Below are 22,390 nucleotides of genomic sequence, written 5' to 3'. Positions count from 1 at the left end.
GTTCTCTCATGCCTAATTATTTTGTCCCAGTCTATTTCTGCTCCTATCCTTTCCCCACCAAAGCTGCCTTTCCGTTCTTCTCCTGTCTACATTCAAGGCAGAGTGTTTCTTCCTTGTCCTCAAGCCTGCTGGGTGACAGTGGGGGAACCTCTGAGAATGCAGGAGTGAATCTACTTTGCTCTCACTTTTGGTGCCAGGCACATTAGCCTCCAGAAGCTGGGAGGAACAATTGCAGGATAATTCCTATTCATAAATTCTGTGGGAATGGAGCATGCTCACTGTGGTTGCCATGGAGCTCTGTGGAGCATACTCAGTACAGATGGAATGTTCAGAGATTTTTATTGCCAAATGTGCATACTTCTACTGAGAATGTACAAACAGTAATTTTTAAAGGCTTATAATTTGGTGAAATTTGGATGCACCAAAGGGGATCTCTCTTGACCTGTGGGTGACCCATTTGCCAAATTTCAAGTCCCGGCTTGAAAGCAGGAACCTCACAATGAAAGTTGTAAACATTAAAAAAAAAAAAAAAAAAAACAACCACCATATGCAAAACAATGTGTTTTCCCCTAATATAATTATCAGAAATAGAATCATAGGACTGGAAGGGACAACTGTAACATTTCTCTGAAACTTCAGAAAAAGTTCAGCCTGAGGTAGACACTTGGCATGAGAAATTTTAGCACCAATGGTTAAAGTCTGGCAATGTTATAAAGAAATGAAAATACGCTCTTTCAATGGATAGTATGGGGCAGCCTTCACTATAAACATTGCTGTCAGCTCTACCTATATTAGCTAGGAGGCAGTAAGGGGCATCCACTTCCCCTCTCCCTCCTCATTCCCTCCCCTGCAGCTCTCAGAGCACTCTGCAGCAGCCTTCTGTGTGTGAATGGAGAGCATGCTGAGCTGTAGCTATTCTGTGTGTCCTCAGCTGGCCTTGCTTAAATCAACCTCTGTACAAGATGACCAGCAGACTGCTAATGTGATGCTGATTTTTGTGAAAAGGATCCAAAGGTGATCCTGGCAATTGCAGGCCAGTAAGTCTAACTTTAGTACCAGGCAAACTAGTTTAAACTACAATAAAGAACAGAAGTATAGAATCATAGATTATTAGGGTTGGAAGGGACCTCAGGAGGTCATCTAGTCCAACCCCCTGCTCAAAGCAGGACCAATCCCCAGACAGATTTTTGCCCCAGAACCCTAAAAGGCCCCCTCAAGGATTGAACTCACAATCCTGGATTTAGCAGGCCAATGCTCAAACCACTGAGCTATCAGGCACATGGATGAACACAATTTGTTGGGGAAGAGTCAACAACACAGCCTTGGGGAAATCATGCTTTATCGATCAATAGAATTCTTTTATGGTATCAACAAACAAGTGGACAAGGGAGATTCAGTGGATATAGTGTGCCTGAACTGTCAGAAAGTCTTTGACAAGGTCCCTCACCAAAGGTTCTTAAGCCAAGTAAGGAGTCACGGGAGAAGAGAGAAGGTCCTCTTATGGATCAGTAACAGGTTAACAGACAAGAAACAGAACATAGGATTAAACGTTCAGTTTTCACAGTGGAGAGAGGTAAATAGTGGGGACTCCCAAAGATCTGTACTGGGACCAGTGCTGTACAACACATTCATAGAGGAGCTGGAAAAAGAGGTAAACAGTGAGGTGGAAAAATGTGCAGATGATACAAAATTACTCAAGATAGTTAAGTTCAAAGCAGACTGCAAAGAATTACAAAGGTATCTTACAAAACTGGGTAACTGGGCAACAAAATGCCAGATGAAATTCAATGTTGATAAATGCAAAGTAATGCACACTGGAAAACATAATCCCAACTATACATAAAAAATGATGGGGTCTAAATTAGCTGTTACCACTTAAGAAAGAGATCCTGGAGTCACTGTGGATAGTTCTCTGAAAACATCTACTCAATGTGCACAAGCAGCCAAAAAAACCTAACAGAATTATAGGAACTATTAGGAAAGGGAAACAGAAAATTTCATAATGCCAGTCTATAAATCCATGGTAAGCTCATGTCTTGAATACTGCATGTAGTTCTAGTTACCCCATCTCAAAAGAGATATTAGAATTGGAAAAAGTACAGAGAAAGGCAACAAAAACGATTAGAAGTATGGAACAGATTAAAATGACTGGGACTAATCATCCTGGAAAAGAAATGAGTGAGAGGGGATATGACAGTGGTCTACAAAATCATGAGTGGTGTGGAGAAAGTAAATAAGAAAGTGTTATTTACTTCTTTTCATAACATAAGAACTTGAGTCATCCAGTGGAATTAATAGGTTGCAGGTTTAAAAGAAACAAAAGGAAGTATTTCTTTACACAATGCACAGTCAGTCAACCTGTGGAATTTATTGCCAGGGGATGTTGTGAAGGCCAAAAATGTAACTGGGTTCAAAACAGATTTAGATAAATTCATGGATGACAGGTTCACCAATGGCTATTAGCCGAAATGATCAGAGCATGGTCTGGGTATCCCTAAACCTCTGATTGCTACAAGCTGGGATTGGATGACAGGGGATGGATCACTCAATAAATTGCCTTGTTCTGTTCGCTGCCACTGAGGCATCTGGCACTAGCCGCTGTTGGAAGACAGGATATTGGGCTAGATGGACCATTGATCTGACTCAGGATGGTCATTCTTATGGTCTTATGAGTGTCTTGGGATACTATGTGGGAAATATGATCAGTGTTCCAGTGATTTGGATTGGGTCCAGGCAGGGGAGCACTTATCACAGAATTTCTCCCCTTCCAACACAACCACAGGAGTTGAACCACAGAGAGAAAGGAGGCATCTGATTAATCTTGTGACCCTCCACTGGGCAGAGAGAAAAGAAACCTTCATGAAAATTGGAGAGGGACATAGGATCAGTTTTGATGGGGGAAGAAAGCATAAGCTCAATTTTACTGCAGGATCAAAATTACTGCAGGGAACAGCAATACATACAGGATCAATTTTACTGGCAGAGGAGAACACAAAGTCAAATTTGCTGAGGATGAGTAGAAGGAGAAAGGGTCAATTTGCTAGGTGAGTTGATGAGAAAGATTTAGTAAGTTTTGGGGAAGAAAAGAACATCAACCGGTTGGATGGGAGGATCAACTGGCTGAGGAGTGGGTATTTTGGATAGATGGAGCTGGACTAAGATGTTTGATAGATTGGAGGTTAGAGATTTGGGGAGCCTGAGGGAAAGTGAAGAGTGTGGGTAGAGATTTGATTTGGAATCTAGGGGGTTAGAAGAGGAGAAAAGTCTACTGATTGGGAACTTTGGGAAGGGAACAGAGAATTGACAGAGACAGAGAATGTATTGATAGGACTGGGAACTACAGAATGGAGTAGGGTGCTAGCGGACAGAGATGGATTGCTGAAAAATGGAGGCAGGCACAGGATACATTCAGGACTAAAGGGAGAGCAGAAGATAGATTGGGGGAAAGGACTGGTTAGTCTGTGGAGGGGAGAATGGGGGACTGATTGTTCAGTTGGTTTGAGAAGGCAGATAATCTATTTGGAGGTCAGCAAGTGGGCAGAGGATGGACTGGGACAGAGAATTATTTGGAGAGACTTGTGTGTTTTAGGATAGTGGAGAACAGGATGGATGAAGTATAAAAGATAGTTGCATTGATGGGGCTGGAGGCAGCACAAAGTCTTAGTGTCACTTAGGGAGGTTAACAGAGGAACATATTGAGAACACCATGAGCTGCATTAGTGTCTCATACTATGCAGTATACTGCACAGAGAGCCTAGCTACAAAATTGAGGGTGCAGGATGGTACCCTTTTAGTTGTTAACAATCTCTTGTCATTCTTACCATTCTTTACTTGAATTGCTGACCCTTGGCCCTGGAGATGAACCACAGCTGGCTGCAAATAAAAGTACAGCAAGTTAAAATTATCCAGATGCACTGCTTTATTCTACTAAATAACCTTATTTATCTCTCTGTGGAATTGATGATCAGGATATAACGTTCAAAGTAGTCATTGTAGACCTCCAGAATATTGCTGGCTGTGCACAGCTAGGCAAGAGGACTCATTATTATTTTCTTTGTGTCAATGTGGATTTGAGTACATTTATTTCTATTTAAAGAGTACAATTCATACAGTCTTTACCTTTTACATTTGAAACTCCTTGTACATCAAGAACGCTTTTTGTAAAAGATGGAGTGGGTTAAAACAAACCAATGACAAGAGATTATTTAAGGTATTTTAAGAAGGTGAGAAAAGGTAGCAAACTGTTCAGTAAGCAGCAAATCAAGTGCTTCCTCTGGCATTTCCAATGGTAAAGGTGACTCTGGTAATTTCTTTTGGTATTTATGTGAGTGTAACAACCATTTAGCACAAGATGTTCATTTATTCAGGAAAGTTATCACAAAATGGACATTTAGAAAATGTACCCTTGTAAAATTTAATATCTAGCCAACTCAACTGACATTTCCCCCTAAGACAGAATCAACCAACCTGTGTCTCCCTGGAGACAGCTTTGTCTGTGGCACCTGCAAAATATAATATCCACAAAATAATGATGGCACTTGAGAAACTTCTGCAAAATCAGATGCAGCAAATCTCCTGTCTATTGAGTAAAAAACGGGTTTTCCTAATGGGACCACATCTTCAGTGGGAAGGAAGAAAGACAACAAGTGACATTGAGCTTAACAATTAACAGGTCTCCTAATTGGAAATGCTGCATTCCAGCTTTCCTCTTGGTTTGCAATTTTATCTGACAAATCAGGAGTCCCCAAACTTTATTCAACCTGTTTTCATTAAATAGAACAAATTGCAGCAACTCTCATCTTGATTATGGGGATGCATCCTCCAAAGACTATATGTTCCATACTGCAGTGCTCCAACTCATTCTGAGTAGCCAGACCACACAATAGGACCCGTTATCTTTGTGACACAGATCTCTTTAATAAAGATAAGGGTCTCTGTGGACTGCACTGTAGAACTAAGGATTGCAAGTTGCCTCTGAGCTGCATTTTGGCCACTCCTAGTATACAGACTGAAAGCCAGTCAGTTTTCTCTGAAAGCACCATGAGGGAAAGGGTAATAAACCTTGTCTGTATTCAGGAAGGAAGGTTCAGTGTTCTGTTATCTCAGAAAATGATTTAAAACAATATATAGGGAGAGTGAAGAGAAAATGGGAAGTGCAGGAAAAAATATTTTCATGTGAACGAGGTGAGACTTGCTGTCTGTGATTACTCTGAGACTAACCTAACAATTGTCTCAGACAGCAGCTTTTCTGATCCAGTCATGTCCTTCCCAATGGTTTACCACATCAGATATGTGGATTAGGACAGATTAGCTTGTTGACCAATATTACAAGCAGGGCAGCCTCAAAGCAATCCATCTGACAACTCATACATAGGAGTTACAGCTGATTGTAGACTTCAGTACCAATGAAATTCAGGCTCACTAGGAGGTTAATGGGAACAAATACTTTGACATCTTCAGAGAGAATGCTTAGAAATCTGCAAAGTGCTTTACAGACAAAAATGAAGCTTCAGCGCCCCCTGTGAGGTAGACAAGTGTTACACCCATTTTACAAATTGAGAAATTGAGGCAAAGAGAAAGGAAATGACTTAAGACCTTACAGGGAATTGAAGTAACAATACCCAGTTTTTCAGTTACATGCTTCAACTACTAGACAATGCTGCTTCTCAAAGAGAGACAGAAGTAACTGATAACACATAGCTATATGTAGATATTAACCCAGTTTCCTTTGGCTGCTCTGTTTAGCCATAGTGCTAGTCCCATAGCAGGTCACATCAGGATAATAGCTCCTGGCAGTTCACTGCTACTTTCACCCAGTGGAATGACTATGGATGGGGAATTTAAGTAGCATCTTTTTCTTGCAAATAGAATAAAAGTAAACAGTGTGGAACCCATAGCAAACCAGAACAACCACATGATCCTCTTGCCTTCATTGTTTGTTATCACTCACTGTGTTATGCTGAAACTTAGTCTAAGTTCTTTGGGGGCAGGGATCAGGTCTTATTTGTCTGTGAAAAGCCAGGCTTATCTATGCACTGCACAGTACTAGTTAGTGGACCAGCACTAGTTAGGCTAGCTGGGGCAGACGTAGTAGCCCATCTTTAATCTGTCCAGCTGAGCTGGTAAGGACAAAGAGGGTTTTTAACCTCTTTTTCCTCCCTCTCCAGTTCTAGCTAGGAGTACTAGTGTCTGCATCCTGATGAGAGATTGTACATGGCACTTAGAAAATGAACCTTCTTATATTGTTATAACAACAGTGCAGCCCCACTGCCTCAGGTTAGAACTGAAGGAGAGGTCTCTGGGTATGTTCTATTCAGTTTTTATGCCATTATCATCACCATGGTATTTCCCCTCATCACTGGTGTCTGCAAAGCATCTGTCCAATTAGGATTGAAATAAACACTTACCTGAAGGGCCCTGAAGCCCAGGTGGTCCCTGGGGGCCAGGAGGACCAGGAGGACCAGGAGGTCCCATTACAGTTGTGCCTGGAATTCCAGGGATCCCTGGAATTCCTGGGGGCCCCTGGGGTCCAGGAGGTCCTGGTGGCCCTTGAGGACCATTGGGCCCTGGAGGACCAGCCTTTTTACCTGAAAAATACAAGATAGTGTGTTAGGTCCTCTGCCTACTCAGCATGGCACTAAAAAGCTCTGAGTTGGCTTCCCTGTACTCTCCCATAAGAGAACAGCAGGTAGCTTCCTAGTGAGTGAGAAAAAGGAAGAGCCAGGATCATGTTCTCACATTCTATTCCAGCAGTCAGCCATGTTGGAGCTGGTGAGAGATAAGCTAAAAGCAAGATCAAACAGCTAGCTCAGATTTTGTGATTCAGCCCAGAACGTGATGTTATGGTGTGAGACAATCTGGATCTGATGACAGATAGTGACCAGTGGTTGGCCTTTTCATCAGGTGATTGCACTTGCCCTTGTTGGGTAGAACGAAGTGGGTTCAGCAGGGCTTACCATACGAAGAGAGAAATTGAACATGAAGGAAGCAAGCCCCTTATCTAACAGATTCCTTGGGATGTATATAAATATTTTTAAGTTAGGACTAAACATTCTACAAGGCAGTACTGTAATCTAGACTGAAGAGGAGAGAGGGAATCTATTGTCCTGGAGCAAGAATCCTCAGACAAACATGGAGCTGAACCTTCTATCATAAAGATCCAGTTCATCTGCCTGTTTGGAAATCCTGATATATTGTGTTCATATGTGGGACATGCACTGAGCATGAAATTTGGGTGCTCTAGATTTGCAGATTTGCTCTGGAAAGGCAGGCTGGTTGACTAGGGTACATTTGAAAAAAAAAAAAAAAAAAAAGTCTTCAAAATACTTCCTTGAAGAATATGGTCCAAATAGCCCATCCACAGTCTGGGGACACTGCATGGAGAAGAAGCTTTTGTTTATTTAGGGATAAGAGAACAGAGAGCACTGGCTTGGCTCTCCAAGTACCTCTTGAACCTAAGTGGGCCACCTCCCCCCATAATAACAGCCTTCTCCTGATGCCTGCTAATGTAGTTAGTCCTATAGCTCAAGACCTGCTAAGGGCTCATGTAGATGTATACCCCCTAAGATTGTGTGCGTGTGTGGTTGTTGTTACAGTTGTACATAATATAACTTGTGTTTATGTTTTTTAAAGCATAGGAAATTACATTGCCCCGTTGAATGTTAATTCAGTCTCTTTGTGCATATGTAGAGATGATTGAACTTCAAAATTTCCAATCTGACGGAAATTAAGAGATTTCAAAATTTGTTTTTGTCTCAAATCAGGACAAAATGTCAAAATCTCAATTTTTTTTCATAAAAACAAAATATTCTTAAAATAGTTTGTTTCAATAAGGTCAAAACATTTTGATGATAAAATTATAACATGAAAGTCAAAATGACAAAGTCAAAATTAAACATTTAGATAATATCCTATTAAAATTCTGTGAAATGTTTCAATTTCATCAAATCAGTATTTTCCGGTAGACAACTTCTGTCATAAAAACTTTGACCAGCTCTATTTTTATCCACAGGACCTATGTCTCATTCAGTGCACAAGCTGGATGGGCTCTGGGGATGAATGAGAATTGTGTAATTGAAGCAGGAACCTGCAGCCAGCCTCGTCATTTGTTGCAGAAGTTGAAGGGTGTGCAGTGAATAAGGTAGGGGATTGAAGGGAGAGAGGAGATGATCTTGTGATTAAGGTAGGTGAATGCCAAACAAACTAAATTCCATTCATAGTCTTCCTATGTGATACCGAGTAAGTCATTTTAACCAAAAGTCTGGCATGTGGCTGCTAGCTAGTTGCATATCCCTCATTTTCTGAGTGTCCAACTTGAGACATCTGGGGCTTGATGTACAGAAAAACGGAACACACACAATTACAAGTCAAGTCAACATGAGCTATGGATACTCAACAACTGTTCCAGTAAGGTAGTCTGGTCTATAGGAAGGAACAGAGGGTTGGGATTCAAGCTGGTCTGAGTTCTAATCTTTGCTCTACCACTGATTCACTGTGTGGCCTCAGGTAAGTCTTTTCCCCCTCAGTTTCTCCATCTATAACATAGGGATAATAATGCTCTCTAATACTGCACTGGAGATAAATTCATGAATGTTTGCCAGGCATTCAGATTCTATTGTAATAAGTGCTTTAGAAAAAAGACTGAGGCAATGAATGATTTAGTATTAGTTGCAGGCTTTGGAAGATGTGCAGTAAACAATGCAGGGGCTACTAGCAGCATGATGAAGATACCAATACTGAACAGCTGTCTCATTCCCTGAGCACTGTCCAACCTGCACATTAGATGAGGCAGTGGTTGAAATAAAATAAAAAAGGCATAAGTAAAAACCATCATAATGCATGTGTACAAGGGGACCTAACTATGGCTGTCTGTGCAACTTTAATTCTGGCATCTCCTAACTTTTCAGAGTTTGATGGAAACAATTTTCTTTTAATGAAGTTTTTTTTAAAAAAAAAAAATCTTATATTTTTATAGCAACTCTTATTTTAAAGAGCCTTACAAGCTTATAGGAATCTCTTTACCAAACAAAGAAATGCAGCCATCTCTAGGATAGAATATAAACAATTGTTAATCAGACCACAGCAGACATTTAGGACAGAAAAGAAAGACTACTAGAATTGTTTCTAAGGAAGTTACTGCACTTCCGTCTATCAATGTCATGGTGCAAAATGAAATAATCTCATTATTTTTGGTGAGCACAAAGTTGGAAGGGCTTCCCCCTTTTGGTTTGTTCTAAGCACATACCTAGCAGTTAACAAGGATGCCTAGAATCAGAGCTGCTGTGCTAGCTACCTACAACTGATCACAGTGCCTTTCCTGAGTTGTTTGATGGAACATGCAGGTTTTTTTCTTTCATTAGGTGGCACAAAAGTTCATTTCTTGTCTCTATCTGAAATGGAAGTTAGACAGTCACCACTGCTTGTACATGTTAGTGTACAGAACTGAGAGCTGACTACTTTTATGAAATACTAGAATTCTCTCATTCTCTCCCCCATGTTCCCTGGGCTTGCTCTTGTATTTTGAGTCATACGAAAATTAAAAACTAGACTGTAGTATTTTTAAAGCAGAAATTTGATTTAAATTATTTTATGAAAAGGTATATGTCTTGGGAGGGTGGGCAGAAGTTGTAAAAGCAGACAAAGTATATTGTTGGTAGTATTTCTCTCCCAATTAGCATGCTTGCCTCTTCCAATCTGAGCTGGCAGATGGTTGAGTACTCTTCCAATCCCCAAGCTCGCCTCCCCAATAGGATAATTACACATTTTTGAAATTATCACCTTGAATCAAAATTCAAATCCTTACACATCTCCCATAAAGCATTTTTATTTAATTCCTTTGATTTATATCATTCTCTATCCTAGACTACCTTAATACAGGATCAAATGTGACCCAAGCCAGATTCACTGTTGTTTGTCCTTGCTCTGCCTTGGGAGTCAAGATGGAATACACATTACAGCTGTTTTAACTAAATCCTGCCCCAGAGGGCTATTTTGCTACTTCAGGTGTAAAACAATTACATGTAATTCTGATGCAGCACATGGTGCATCAAGTTATTTAAATGAATTTTCCACTATGCAGTGAATCTTACTTACTAACCTACAAAGTAGAAACAGAGCTGTACGGTAAATTGTGAGAACTCCTGATTCAGCCTCTAGTGAGGTGATCATTCCAGAGCTGAAGAGATGTATAAGAATTGCTGCATCTGGAAGATGGGCAAGAACTTTCTTCAAATTTGGTAAAAAGAGCAAGCAGGCAACTTGTGGGGGGTGATGAGGTACTTAGTTGCTCTATCTCCGCCACAAAACATGTTACATAAATCACTTTCTTGGGCAGAATTCCACCCATACTTGAAACCCTTTGCCCACAGGAAATGAGCCAGAGTTACTGAGAAAAAGTGAGCGAGCATGAACACATGTATGCTTGAAACTGTGCATATAAAATAAGGGAATAAATCACAACATGGAAATGTGTTGGTGTATCCTCTCAAAAAACTCCTGAAAGTATTCAGCATTTGACACCGAGCCGAAAGAGAAAGCTGATACTTATGATTAAGTAGATGGCATCTGCATGGCTCCTGCATAGCAAACGATGCCCTGCGTAGAATTGCCACATACCAAAAGTCTAGGTAGATTTCACAGGGTCCTCATACAATCACCAACACCGCCACAGAAGAGCTTTATAGAGCGTGCTTTGATTGTCTGATTCCCAGCTTGCCAACTCTGTCTTCAGGTAACATGCAGACACTTCCTTTCTTAAAAGCAGGGGGAATTGAGACTTTTTCTGCTTTAGGGCATGCCAGCCAACGAACAATCACTGTTTTTGCAAAATATGGCAGCACCACAGAAACTGAAAAATACTGATTAATACAGCACTACCATTTTTTCCTCTGCTGCGCCAAAGCAGTTAAAATGTCATAATTATCACTTCCTATGAGGCCTCTAGTTCTACTGATTCTACATGAGAGGGATTAAGTTTTCAGATTTTTTTTTGAAACTAGGTCTTTGGAAAATATAATATTTAGGGTGCCTTTCATAGAAAACATAGACAGAGTTCCCAACTATAGCCAGCATCAGCCAATGACAGGGGGCGGGGCCTTGTGGCGAGTGGGGACTAAGGCCCACCACAGCTCCTCCCCCATACTGGGAAGAGGCTGGAGCTGCCCTGAGCCTCAGGCAGGCAGGGAGCAGTGCCACAGGGAATCCGGGACAAATGCTGTCTCAAAGTCATTCAGCCCAGGACTGGGACTTGAAATGTACATTTTGAGACTATCCCACCCAATTAGGGATGGGTGGTCACCCTATTTTAAGCACATGCTTACCTCCATTCTTATTCAGCAAACACTTACGCATATGTTTAACATTAAGCACATGTACAAGTTCTTTGGTGAACAGGGATGGACTTAAGCATATGCTTAATTTAAATGCATGAATAATGCTTTGCTGAATCACATCCTAGATCAGTACTGCACTCTCTTTCAAGCATGTGGGCTACACCTGGAGGAACACAAGCACTGCACACAGCAATTTTCTTTCAAACTTACAACGTTCTGTAAATGTCCACAAGCATTTACAGAATACATAAAAAGGATACTTCAAGGGTTGCAAAGGGAAGAGTAACAGTAGGTAGCATGGCACTGCTTCTTTGAAACCAGTTTCCTGACATCAGACCTTTGAGAGGTAGTCTGGTAGGCAATTGAGGTGTTTTGATTTGTTAGATTCCTAACAAAAAGTCTGTGCAGAAATATAAATACTTCAAAAGAGGGCTGCAAAATAGCAGCTCTCAGGTAGTATATACCACTGCAGCTCAACTGGGCTAATGTGCTAAATTACCTTATTAATGTAAAATAAACTCTTTAAAAAGCACTTTTAAAATAAATTACTGAACACTTTGAATAGCTTGAAGGATGTGGGATTAGAGTCTGATCCAAAGCCCTGAAGTCAATGGACTTTGGCTCATATCACTAAAGACATGCTTACTAAAAAGTTAGGCTGATTGCTGACTAAACTTTAAGAATCAGAGATTATGCGGAAAATCATTTTAGTGAAAATGACATGATGAAGGACAAGCAGCCAATGATAGGTTGACCCATGACCCAGCCAACTGCATTTACACATATGAAAGCTTGGGAATTATTTGTATACTATGCAGCTAATTACAACTGCATCCCCTACACTGCCTCCTCTGAAAACTGATGTGCCAGCTTTTAGGGGGAAAAATTAGTAAATGTCTCTCTTTCTAAATATGGGCCTGCTCAATGTTGCAATCACTACAACAGAAGTGGAAAATTATATATGAGGCAAGGTGTACCTAAACTGATAAGAGTAAAAATGCCACTTCTCCGGTATTCATATTCATCAGAGAAAGTTCACAGCCAAAAGTAGCTTCTCATTTGCTAGAGAGAAGTCATTGCAATGAGCAAGTAAATTAAATTAGATTTTTAACTTACCCTTTTTCTTGTTTTTAACTGAACTTGGACCTACAAAGAGAAAAGAAAGATACTGAAATTCACAGCAAGCATTCCCTCAATAACAAAAAAATGAAGAAGGTGGCTGGAATTTGATTTGGCACAAAAACAAAATAGCAAGGTAAGCCAATGCTGTGGAAAGCATAGGCCTATGATCAAATGATCTGTTAGACCAAGGCACTTATGTGAAATCTTCCTATTGTGTTGCCTTCTCTCAAACGGATGATCTGTAACTATGATGGTTGATATAAGAACTCAGTATAGCGAATTTTGGTGAAAATTTCTACAGAATTTATCTTTCCTTTTAGCATCTGTTTCTGGACTACAGCAATTCTAGGATGGAAAATACTTTTCATTCCTGGAGTCATGGTTCTATTAACACATTTAGCCAAATTTTCACCTCAACCTCTAAACTGCCCACAAGTTTGCACATAGGTTTTGATCATACATCTCGAGAATTTCTATGTGTAAAAGTGGGGACATGTGCATGCACAAAATTGGTACACAAAACTGCAAGCACAACTGTTGAAGTTTGGTTGAAGCTCTTTAAAAAAAATGTGACAGATAAGAAGTTTAATTTTTAAGTGCTCCCTCTCAAAATGAATTTGGTCATCACTTTAACTGCATAGTCATAATGTATTCATTTATGACCCATGTGCGTGACATATGAATTTCCATTGTAATTTAATTTAACGTAATGGACACTTAAAGGGAGTGTCAACATTTTCAGCTGTCAGTAAGATCACAGGATTAATTTCTCGCGAATGACTTTGTAAAGAAAACAATCTTAAGAACTCCTTTGAACTTATATGTTCAAGAACTTTCACCAAGTCAGGTATGTAAGTGATGGCCTGATTCTTAAACACCATCTTGCACTCCACAGACTTCACATTCCCGGCCTCACCTACTCTTTCCCACATCCCTTGTTTCTAAACATTTGAGGAGTTCCAATAATAGTTTCCCCATTGTGCACACAGGTTGAACCTTCTTTAGAGCTAAGTAATTAAAACCATATTCCCCTCCCAGCCAGTGTCAAACCCTTCACAAAATGCTCCACTAAAAGCTTGGTTTACTATATTCACTTTTGCCAAAGGGAAACCAGAGCTAGCACTTTGCAAGCTTTGAGAAACCATATTGCTCTGAGAAACTCCCATGAAAACCTTTTTTGCTAAGCTCTTTATTAGATTTTCCAGCACCTGTAGAGAAACCAGTGATCTAATGTAGCTCAGTCTTTTTGTACATTGGTGTGCTTTCACCTGCTGCTCTGAAAGATGAAGGAATTTTGTTGTCTGTGGAACATTTGATGATGATCTGTGAAAAAATGGCTGGTCACATGGTGCTTGGTCTCCTCCTTGTTTCCAGCTGCTATTATGCAATAAAAAAATGCTGAAAATGCATATATGATTTCCTAATATTACTTGTTCATGTCAGTAATTGTACTTTCCACAGGGAAGTTATGTGATTGACAGTGTGAGTGAAGATAGCCCATGTAATAGCAATGGATGGTGTACATGAGAAACTCTATTAAGATGTGGCCCAACTGTATTAAAGAAACCCCTGCCATGGACAGCAAGGAGGAGGAGAAGAAAGGAAATGTGGGGTGGGGACAGGAGAGAGAGAGAGTCCAGATATGCCATGAACTAGGACCTGTTTGAGACTCCACTGTTGTCTACCCAGTGCTGCCAATGGATGAGCCAAATGACTGAGGAAGGAACCTTGGGTAAATGTTTGCACGTATTTTTCCTTGCAACTTTTAAATGTGAAGATGGCACCCAGCCCATCCCCAGGTTAGCACTGGTATTGACTTTTCATTGTTTTACTAATACAATGAGAGGCAATGGTACAACAAACAGTTAGAAGAGCTTGGAAGCAGGCATGATGCTACTAAGGTAGTTTATCTGCAATATCCGCCATCTGCCCATAGATCAAAAAGTCATATTTGGTAATAAGCGCTAGGTAGTTTGAGATACGAAACTGGAGACTGGCTGAGGAAAAGACTTCAGCCCCAAAGGTACTATCAGTTCCTTAGGGTATCTACATTCTTGCGGTATTGATGGGTATCAAAGACAGGGTCAACTAAGAACCTGTGGAGGACAGTTTTGGTACCAATGCAGCTGGTACCAAGCACTTGGCATGAGAGTGAGTTGGCTCTGATCCCATCTTTACCATACGTCTTTGGTATAGTTGACTTTCATGTGATTGTTACCAAGTGTTGTTCGGGAACGGGCTTAGGACTTTTTTCAACAGTGTCTCTGATGCTCTGGGTATAGGCACCCGAAGTCGGTACCAAGTCTGTCTTAGATGACTGGCTCTTCTTCACTGCTGCAGTACCGACATTACTCGGTGCCTGCATGGAACTCTCCTTGGGACTTGAGGTCTATGTAGCCTTCTTGTGCTTTGGCAACTTCTTGAGGATGTACTCCTTATCTCATTCTCCTTAGAGGAAGATGCTGTTGAGGACTTCAGTACCATAGATGTACTCGATCCTGCAGTATTCCCCAGATCTCTAGTGGTTGCTGGTGACTGAGATTTTGACATGGACGGAGCACTAGTGGTACTGGGAGATCAATGTAGAGGGGCTTCTCTGCCCCTGGATCTGAAGCGGATTGTAAAGCTTACTCCATCTCCTTATTTTTCTGAGATCTACCCTTGAAGGACACGCAGATATTGCACTTACTGGGGATACAAGTATCACTCAGACAGCGGAAGCACTTGGAATGCCAGTCACTGATTGGAATAGCCTCATGGCAGAAAAGGTACCGGGAAGCCTGGCATTCCTGGGTCAAATAACAAAGAAATCTCTAGAAAAGGAAGTTCGTAACAACTATCTAACTCTTTTTTTATGATAAAATTTGTTTTCTTTTTAAGAAAAAAGAAAAAAAAAGACCAAAGGGAACACCTGTTCCAACAACTATAAACTCTATAAGGTAACTAACTATATGCTAACTAACATACATTGCTGAAAAATTAGAGAGAACAGGTCTGTGGAGATTCTGTCTCAGGCTGAAGGTGGCTAAGAAGGAACTGTGGCTGGTTAGCCCATGCAGCCCTATATAATCTCAGTGCAGGGCATGGGGATGTATGGGGTGGATGCATGGGCTGAATGGGCACTGCTACCAAAAATCTCCGATCAAAGTTGCAGGCACTCCTGATGTGGAGCACCTACAGGGACACTACTCAAAGAACTCTGGTTCAGTGAAATATACAATGTATTAATTATAAATGTATCGCAAATACTGCATAATTCCCAAAGTTTCCAAAACTGCAGGACCAGAGCACAGTCCGACACAATGGATTACTGTGGCTGACCATTAAAGTGCTCTTTCAAGGCCTCTTTTAACTGCAAAGCTCCACGTTGAGCTCTTGTCATGGCCCCTGTGTCTGGCTGCTTACAGTCAGAAAACATAAGAACATAAAAATAAGAACAGAGAAGGGGAATAAAAATGATTAGGGGTATGAAACAGCTTCCATAGAAGGAGCAATTAAAAAGACAGACTATTCAGCTTGGTAAAGAAACAACTGAAGGGGAACATGATAGAGGTCTATAAAATCATGAATGATATGGAGAAAGTGAGTGTTATTTATCTCTTCATAGAACACATGAACCAGGGGACAGCCAATGAAATTAATAGGCAGCAGGCTTAAAATAAACATAAGGAAGTATTTCTTCACACAACACAGTCAGCCTTTGAAACTGATTGCCAGGGGATGTTGTGAAGGCCAAAAGTATAACTGGGTTTAAAAAAAAGAAGAAGGCATTATATAAAAGTTCATGGAAGATAGGTCCATCAATGGTTATCAGCCACGATGGTCAGGGTTGCAACCACACAGTATGGGTGTTTCTTAACTTCTGACTGCTAGAAGTTGGGACTAGACAACAGGGGACGACGGGTCACTAGATAAATTGCCATGTTCTGTTCATTCCCTCTGAAGCATCTGGCATTGGCCACTATAGGAAGACAAGATACTGGTCTAGAGGAACCACTGGTCTGTCCCAGTATGGTAGTTCTTACAGTTCAGTCTGCACCTGCTGAGTTGGTAACTGAATCCTTGCTTGGTGCTGTCAAGGTGGCTGGTGTATAGCCTCATCATCCAGGGGAACAAGAGATAGGCAGAGTTCACCAGAATCATTACTGGCATTTTAATATCACAAGTGGTAATCTGCCCATGTCTACTATGTATGTTTACTAGTGAAGAGGAACTCCACTGGTCTGGAGTTTTGTGGATGTGTATGAAGGGGATTCATCACAGCCCTTAAAAGAAGCCCAATGGCAAAGTATTTTATGGAATGTTAAAAATGCCTCTGTGGAACTCAGGCTATGCTTATTACAGTAAATATGCTATTCAAAATGTCACAGAGCTTATGCAAGATGGGGCCCTTTCCCTCTCCACATGCAATGGCACTGTCCAGCAATTAGGCAGCTGCGGAAAGAGGTGGACACTAGAGTGAAAATACTGCTTGGCTTGGCTTCAGCAACCAAACCTCAGCTGAAAATTATATCCTAGGTTATATACCTATAATGCTGGGTTTAACTCCACCATAAAGACTGAAGGCCACAATGATTACCAAGTGCATGGTTTTACAAAAATGGAGGAGTAGGCTTGTGCCCAGAATAGAGTACTGGTATTTGGATCTATCTAAGTTAGCAGCAAAAAAGAATAGCTTATAGACGAAAAGAACAATTATATGAATTCAAAGAAATTTGAACCTCGTTTCTTGATACATTTGGATAAAGAATGCTGAGATAGCTCAAATAATGCCACTTCCACTTGACACCTCTGCTTTTTCTTTCCCTCTTCCTACACCCCATCGTCTCTTCCTTCTTTTTTGCGTATGTCTGGTTTTTATTAACCCCCATTCAAACATATTATGGCTGTGTAATACTGTCTATTTTGTACTGCAGCTTTGACAAGTTGTAAAGTTGCACAACTGCAAAATTTTACTTAATATTCTATGAAATGTGCGGTATTTGGTCACAGATACAAGCTGTAAACCATTTACCTTTTTTAATTTTTAATGTTTGCTTCTTGATGAAAATTAATAAAAAAATTAATCACACAAAAAACTACTAAATATGACAAAATTAAATACTTAATTTCCCCTCCTTCATGCTCTGGGGATGAGACCTGAACCCCCATCCCTATTTCTCTGGAATAACACTATACATTTCCCTTCCTCCAGACTGAGACCTTGTATTTCAAGTCTTACTCCACAAAAACATTTCCAGAAGTATTATGATTATGATGGTGCTGGAAGATATGATGAACATTGATATAACAATTCACTAGGTGGTTTTTAGGCACATATTGTATTGCAGAGGTCTCAAACATGCAGCCCATAGGCTGCACGTGGCCCGTGGAGTTACTTGCTGTGGCCCGCCAAGCTCTCTGCCCACCTGGAGTTATTTCCTGTGGCTGCTGGGCTCCTCTCCCCTGCCACCCTCCCTCCCCCCGAGCACGCCATGTCCCTGCTCCTCTGCCTACCTCCAGGCTCTTCCCATCACCAAACAGCTGTTTGGCAGCACTTAGCGCTTTCCAGGAGGGAGGGGAGAGGAACGGGGAGCTGCACACTCAGGGGAGGAGGCGAAGAGGTGGGGATTTGGGAAAGAGGGCGGAGTTGGGGTGGGGTCTTTGGGGGAAGGGGTTGGAATGGGGGCGGGGAGGGTGGGAAGAGGCAGGGCAGTGGCAAGGTCTCATGGAAGGGGTGGAGTGGGGGCAGGTCCGGGGCCAGACTGGGGCAGGGGCTTTTGTATCTTTATATGAAAAGGTGTCAGTGATGCAGCCCTCGGGCCAATGTGCTAGTCCTCATGTGGCCCTTGTGGTGATTTGAGTTTGGGATCCCTGTTGTATCGTGTTCAGCAATGACCACAGACCAGCAGTGACGGACATGGTATAGAAGCCTATTTAGTTTAGCAGTCTCCATCATGTGGGCAGAGTGAAAGTAATATTATTCTTTCTATAACCAGTCTTAAGCAACAAAGAGGAAAGATACAGCACTACAAAACTGGATACACTAATGAAGTGCCCTGTTAAGAAGTTCAGTATAACTGACGTCTACTGAAAGATACTGTAGACCTGTCTATATCCTCCTACACTATCACCTATGCTCATATACATCATATGCTCACCGTGCTCATATACATCATGTTAGGTTTTAAATCTTTAGAAACAGTGATGAAACTCTGGGGAAAATGGTAGTTTAGAGCAGTGGTTCTCAGCCTTTCCAGACTACTGTACTCCTTTTCAGGGGTTTGATTTGTCTTCCGAACCCCCAAGTTTCACCTCACTTAAAAACTACTTGCTTACAAAATCAGACATAAAAATACAAAGAAGTGTCAAACCACATTACTAAAAAAATGCTTACTTTCTCATTTTTACCATAGAATTTTAAAATAAATCAACTGGAATATAAATATTATATGTACATTGCTGTGTATAGTATATAGAGCAGTATAAACAAATCATTGTCTGCATGAAATTTTAGTTTGTACTGACTTTGCTAGTGCTTTTTATGTAGCCTGTTGTAAAACTAGGCAAATATCTACATGAGTTGATATATTCCCCGGAAGACCTCTGAGTACTTGTACCGCTGGTTGAGAACCACTGGCTTAGAGGTGTCAATGCACTGACAAACAGAGCAGGGTCATTTCAGGCTTTTGCTTCTATATTGGGCCCCAGTGTGACCCTGTTGCCCTCTACGTGTTCAGCTATATGAATTATAATACACAGTGAAAACCTGAGCCACTCACAAGACTGGGATTTGGAGCAGTTCAAGATCCACTGCAAATTATGTGTATAACCGAATCAGAGATAGCAGGTAATGGGCAATACAGTTGAGGTCTGGTATACTGGCACAGCTACCCAGAAAGGCTTTGAACAAATGATGTAGAGCAGTGGTCTCCAAACTTTTTTTGATCATGCACTCCATCAGTAAAAATTTTTTGAGCACACACCTCATGCCGCCCCAAGCAGAAAATGCCGAAGCAAAAAAAAGAAAAGCCACCTGAACTGCCGAAGCAGCGCTCCTCCTGCCGTGCACCCCAAAGGATCCTCTTGTGCAACACCTGCGGTGCACATACCCAACTTTGGAGACCTCTGATGTAGAGAACAGAAACCAAACACCAATACACACAAGTTATAGCCACAAAAGCAGCTATAGCACTGCTTATTTTAAGACTACACAGGAATAAAAGACCTGAAGCATGGCCCTGGCTGGCCTGAGTCAGCTGACTTGGGCTCATGGGGATCAGGCAAAGGGGCTAAAAACCACTGTATAGATGTTTGGGCTCAGGCTGGAGCCCGAGCTCTGGCTCCCTGTGAGGCTAGAGGGTCCCAGAGTTTGGGTTCCAGCCTAAGCCACAGTGCCTACACTGCAAATTTTCAGCCATGGAACCCAGCCCTGAGAGCTTGAGTCTGCTGACCTTAGCATCCAGGCCCATCCAAATCGGGGCCGGAGCCCCCGAGATCCACAGGCTGGGACTCTCGACCCAGCTCGATGTCTGTCAGCTCAGCTGCATCATCCTCCTGCTAGCACTGTGCACTCCTGCTCCGGTCTCTGGCCCCAGCAGTAGCCCAGTGGCGGGTGTGCCTCGTGGGGAATGGTCTGGGCGGGGCTAGTGGTGGGGCAGAAACCAGGGCAGCAGTGTGTGGCTGACAGGAGGGGGACGCAGCTGGGCTGACGGAAACCAAGCTGGGGTCAGGAGGGATGGGCGGAGCTCGAGCCCTGCCGGGGACCCCTTCCACCTCATGGTGGCTGCTGAGCAGTAAGGGAGGAAATCCCTCCTGCCCCCCTCCCCAGGACACCCGATCCCTTCCGTGCCCCTTCCTGTCACCTCCCATCATTGCCCACCCACTCGAAAGCCAGGGCCAACCCAGTTTTCCTGTCCCAGCTATGCCATTGAGTCAGGTAATATGACCATTGAACCTATAGGCTCAATATATGCTCCTCCAGGCCCCAATTCACTAAGGTACGTAAGCAGGTGCCTGGATTTCAATGGGGCTCTTACATGATGCAGATTAACCATGTGCTAAGGTACCCCGCTGAATCAGGGCCATAACACTAATTATACTTTGCTAATGGTAAAAGTTAAGGACTTTAATGAACAAGGTCCCATGGGAATTAAGACTGAGAGGAAAAACAACTGAGGAAAGTTGGCAGTTTTTCAAAGGGACGCTATTAAGGGCCCAAAAGCAAGTTATTCCGATGGTTAGGAAAGATAGAAAATGTGGCAAAAGACCACCTTGGCTTACCCTTGAGATCTTGCGTGACCTACAAAATAAAAAGGCGTCATATAAAAAATGGAAACTAGGTCAGATCACGAAGGATGAATATAAGCAAATAACACAGGAATGCAGAGGCAAGATTAGAAAAGCAAAGGCACAAAATGAACTCAAACTAGCTATGGGAATAAAGGGAAACAAGAAGACTTTTTATCAATACATTAGAAGCAAGAGGAAGACTAAGGACAGGGTAGGCCCACTGCTCAATGAGGAGGGGGAAACAGTAACGGGAGACTTGGAAATGGCAGAGATGCTTAATGACTTCTTTGTTTCAGTCTTCACTGAGAAGTCTGAAGGAATGTCTAGTATAGTGAATGCTTACGGGAAGAGGGTAGGTTTAGAAGAGAAAATAAGGAAAGAGCAAGTAAAAAATCACTTAGAAAAGTTAGATGCCTGCAAGTCACCAGGGCCTGATGAAATGCATCCTAGAATACTCAAGGGGTTAATGGAAGAGGTATCTGAGCCTCTAGCTATTATCTTTGGGAAATCATGGGAGACGGGGGAGATTCCAGAAGACTGGAAGGGGGCAAATATAGTGCCCATCTATAAAAAGGGAAATAAAAACAACCCAGGAAACTACAGACCAGTTAGTTTAACTTCTGTGCCAGGGAAGATAATGGAGCAGGTAATCAAAGAAATCATCTGCAAACACTTGGAAGGTGGTAAGGTGATAGGGAATAGCCAGCATGGATTTGTAAAGAACAAATCGTGTCAAACTAATCTGATAGCGTTCTTTGATAGGATAACGAGCCTTGTGGATAAGGGAGAAGCGGTGGATGTGATATACCTAGACTTTAGTAAGGCATTTGATACAGTCTCGCATGATATTCTTATAGATAAGCTAGGAAAGTACAATTTAGATGGGGCTACTATAAGGTGGGTGCATAACTGGCTGGATAACCGTACTCAGAGAGTAGTTGTTAATGGCTCCCAATCCTGCTGGAAAGGTATAACAAGTGGGGTTCCACAGGGTTCTGTTTTGGGACCGGTTCTGTTCAATATCTTCATCAACGATTTAGATGTTGGCATAGAAAGTACGCTTATTAAGTTTGCGGACGATACCAAACTGGGAGGGATTGCAACTGCTTTGGAGGACAGGGTCAAAATTCAAAATGATCTGGACAAGTTGGAGAAATGGTCTGAGGTAAACAGGATGAAGTTCAATAAAGATAAATGCAAAGTGCTCCACTTAGGAAGGAACAATCAGTTTCACACATACAGAATGGGAAGAGACTGTCTAGGAAGGAGTATGGCAGAAAGAGATCTAGGGGTCATAGTGGACCACAAGCTTAATATGAGTCAACAGTGTGATACTGTTGCAAAAAAAGCAAACATGATTCTGGGATGCATTAACAGGTGTGTTGTAAACAAGACACGAGAAGTCATTCTTCCGCTTTACTCTGCGCTGGTTAGGCCTCAACTAGAGTATTGTGTCCAGTTCTGGGCACCACATTTCAAGAAAGATGTGGAGAAATTGGAGAGGGTCCAGAGAAGAGCAACAAGAATGATTAAAGGTCTTGAGAACATGACCTATGAAGGAAGGCTGAAGGAATTGGGTTTGTTTAGTTTGGAAAAGAGAAGACTGAGAGGGGACATGATAGCAGTTTTCAGGTATCTAAAAGGGTGTCATCAGGAGGAGGGAGAAA

General features: G+C 41.8%; 1 protein-coding gene across 1 annotated transcript in view; it reads right to left on the bottom strand.

Annotated features, from left to right (window-relative positions):
* The window catches only part of EDA (ectodysplasin A), a 188,047-nt gene that overhangs the window by 4,880 nt on the left and 160,777 nt on the right, over positions 1-22,390 (bottom strand). Inside the window, exons 3-6 of the mRNA XM_050965189.1 lie at positions 12,447-12,476; positions 6,408-6,587; positions 4,468-4,502; positions 3,822-3,873 (exon numbers count right to left, since the gene is read on the bottom strand). Coding sequence (XP_050821146.1) covers positions 3,822-3,873; positions 4,468-4,502; positions 6,408-6,587; positions 12,447-12,476 — 297 coding nt within the window. The remainder of the gene's footprint in view (positions 1-3,821; positions 3,874-4,467; positions 4,503-6,407; positions 6,588-12,446; positions 12,477-22,390) is intronic.

Source organism: Gopherus flavomarginatus, chromosome 8 (genome assembly GCF_025201925.1).
Source record: "Gopherus flavomarginatus isolate rGopFla2 chromosome 8, rGopFla2.mat.asm, whole genome shotgun sequence".
Lineage (NCBI taxonomy): Eukaryota > Metazoa > Chordata > Testudines > Testudinidae > Gopherus > Gopherus flavomarginatus.
This window is presented reverse-complemented; position numbering and strand designations above follow the sequence as displayed.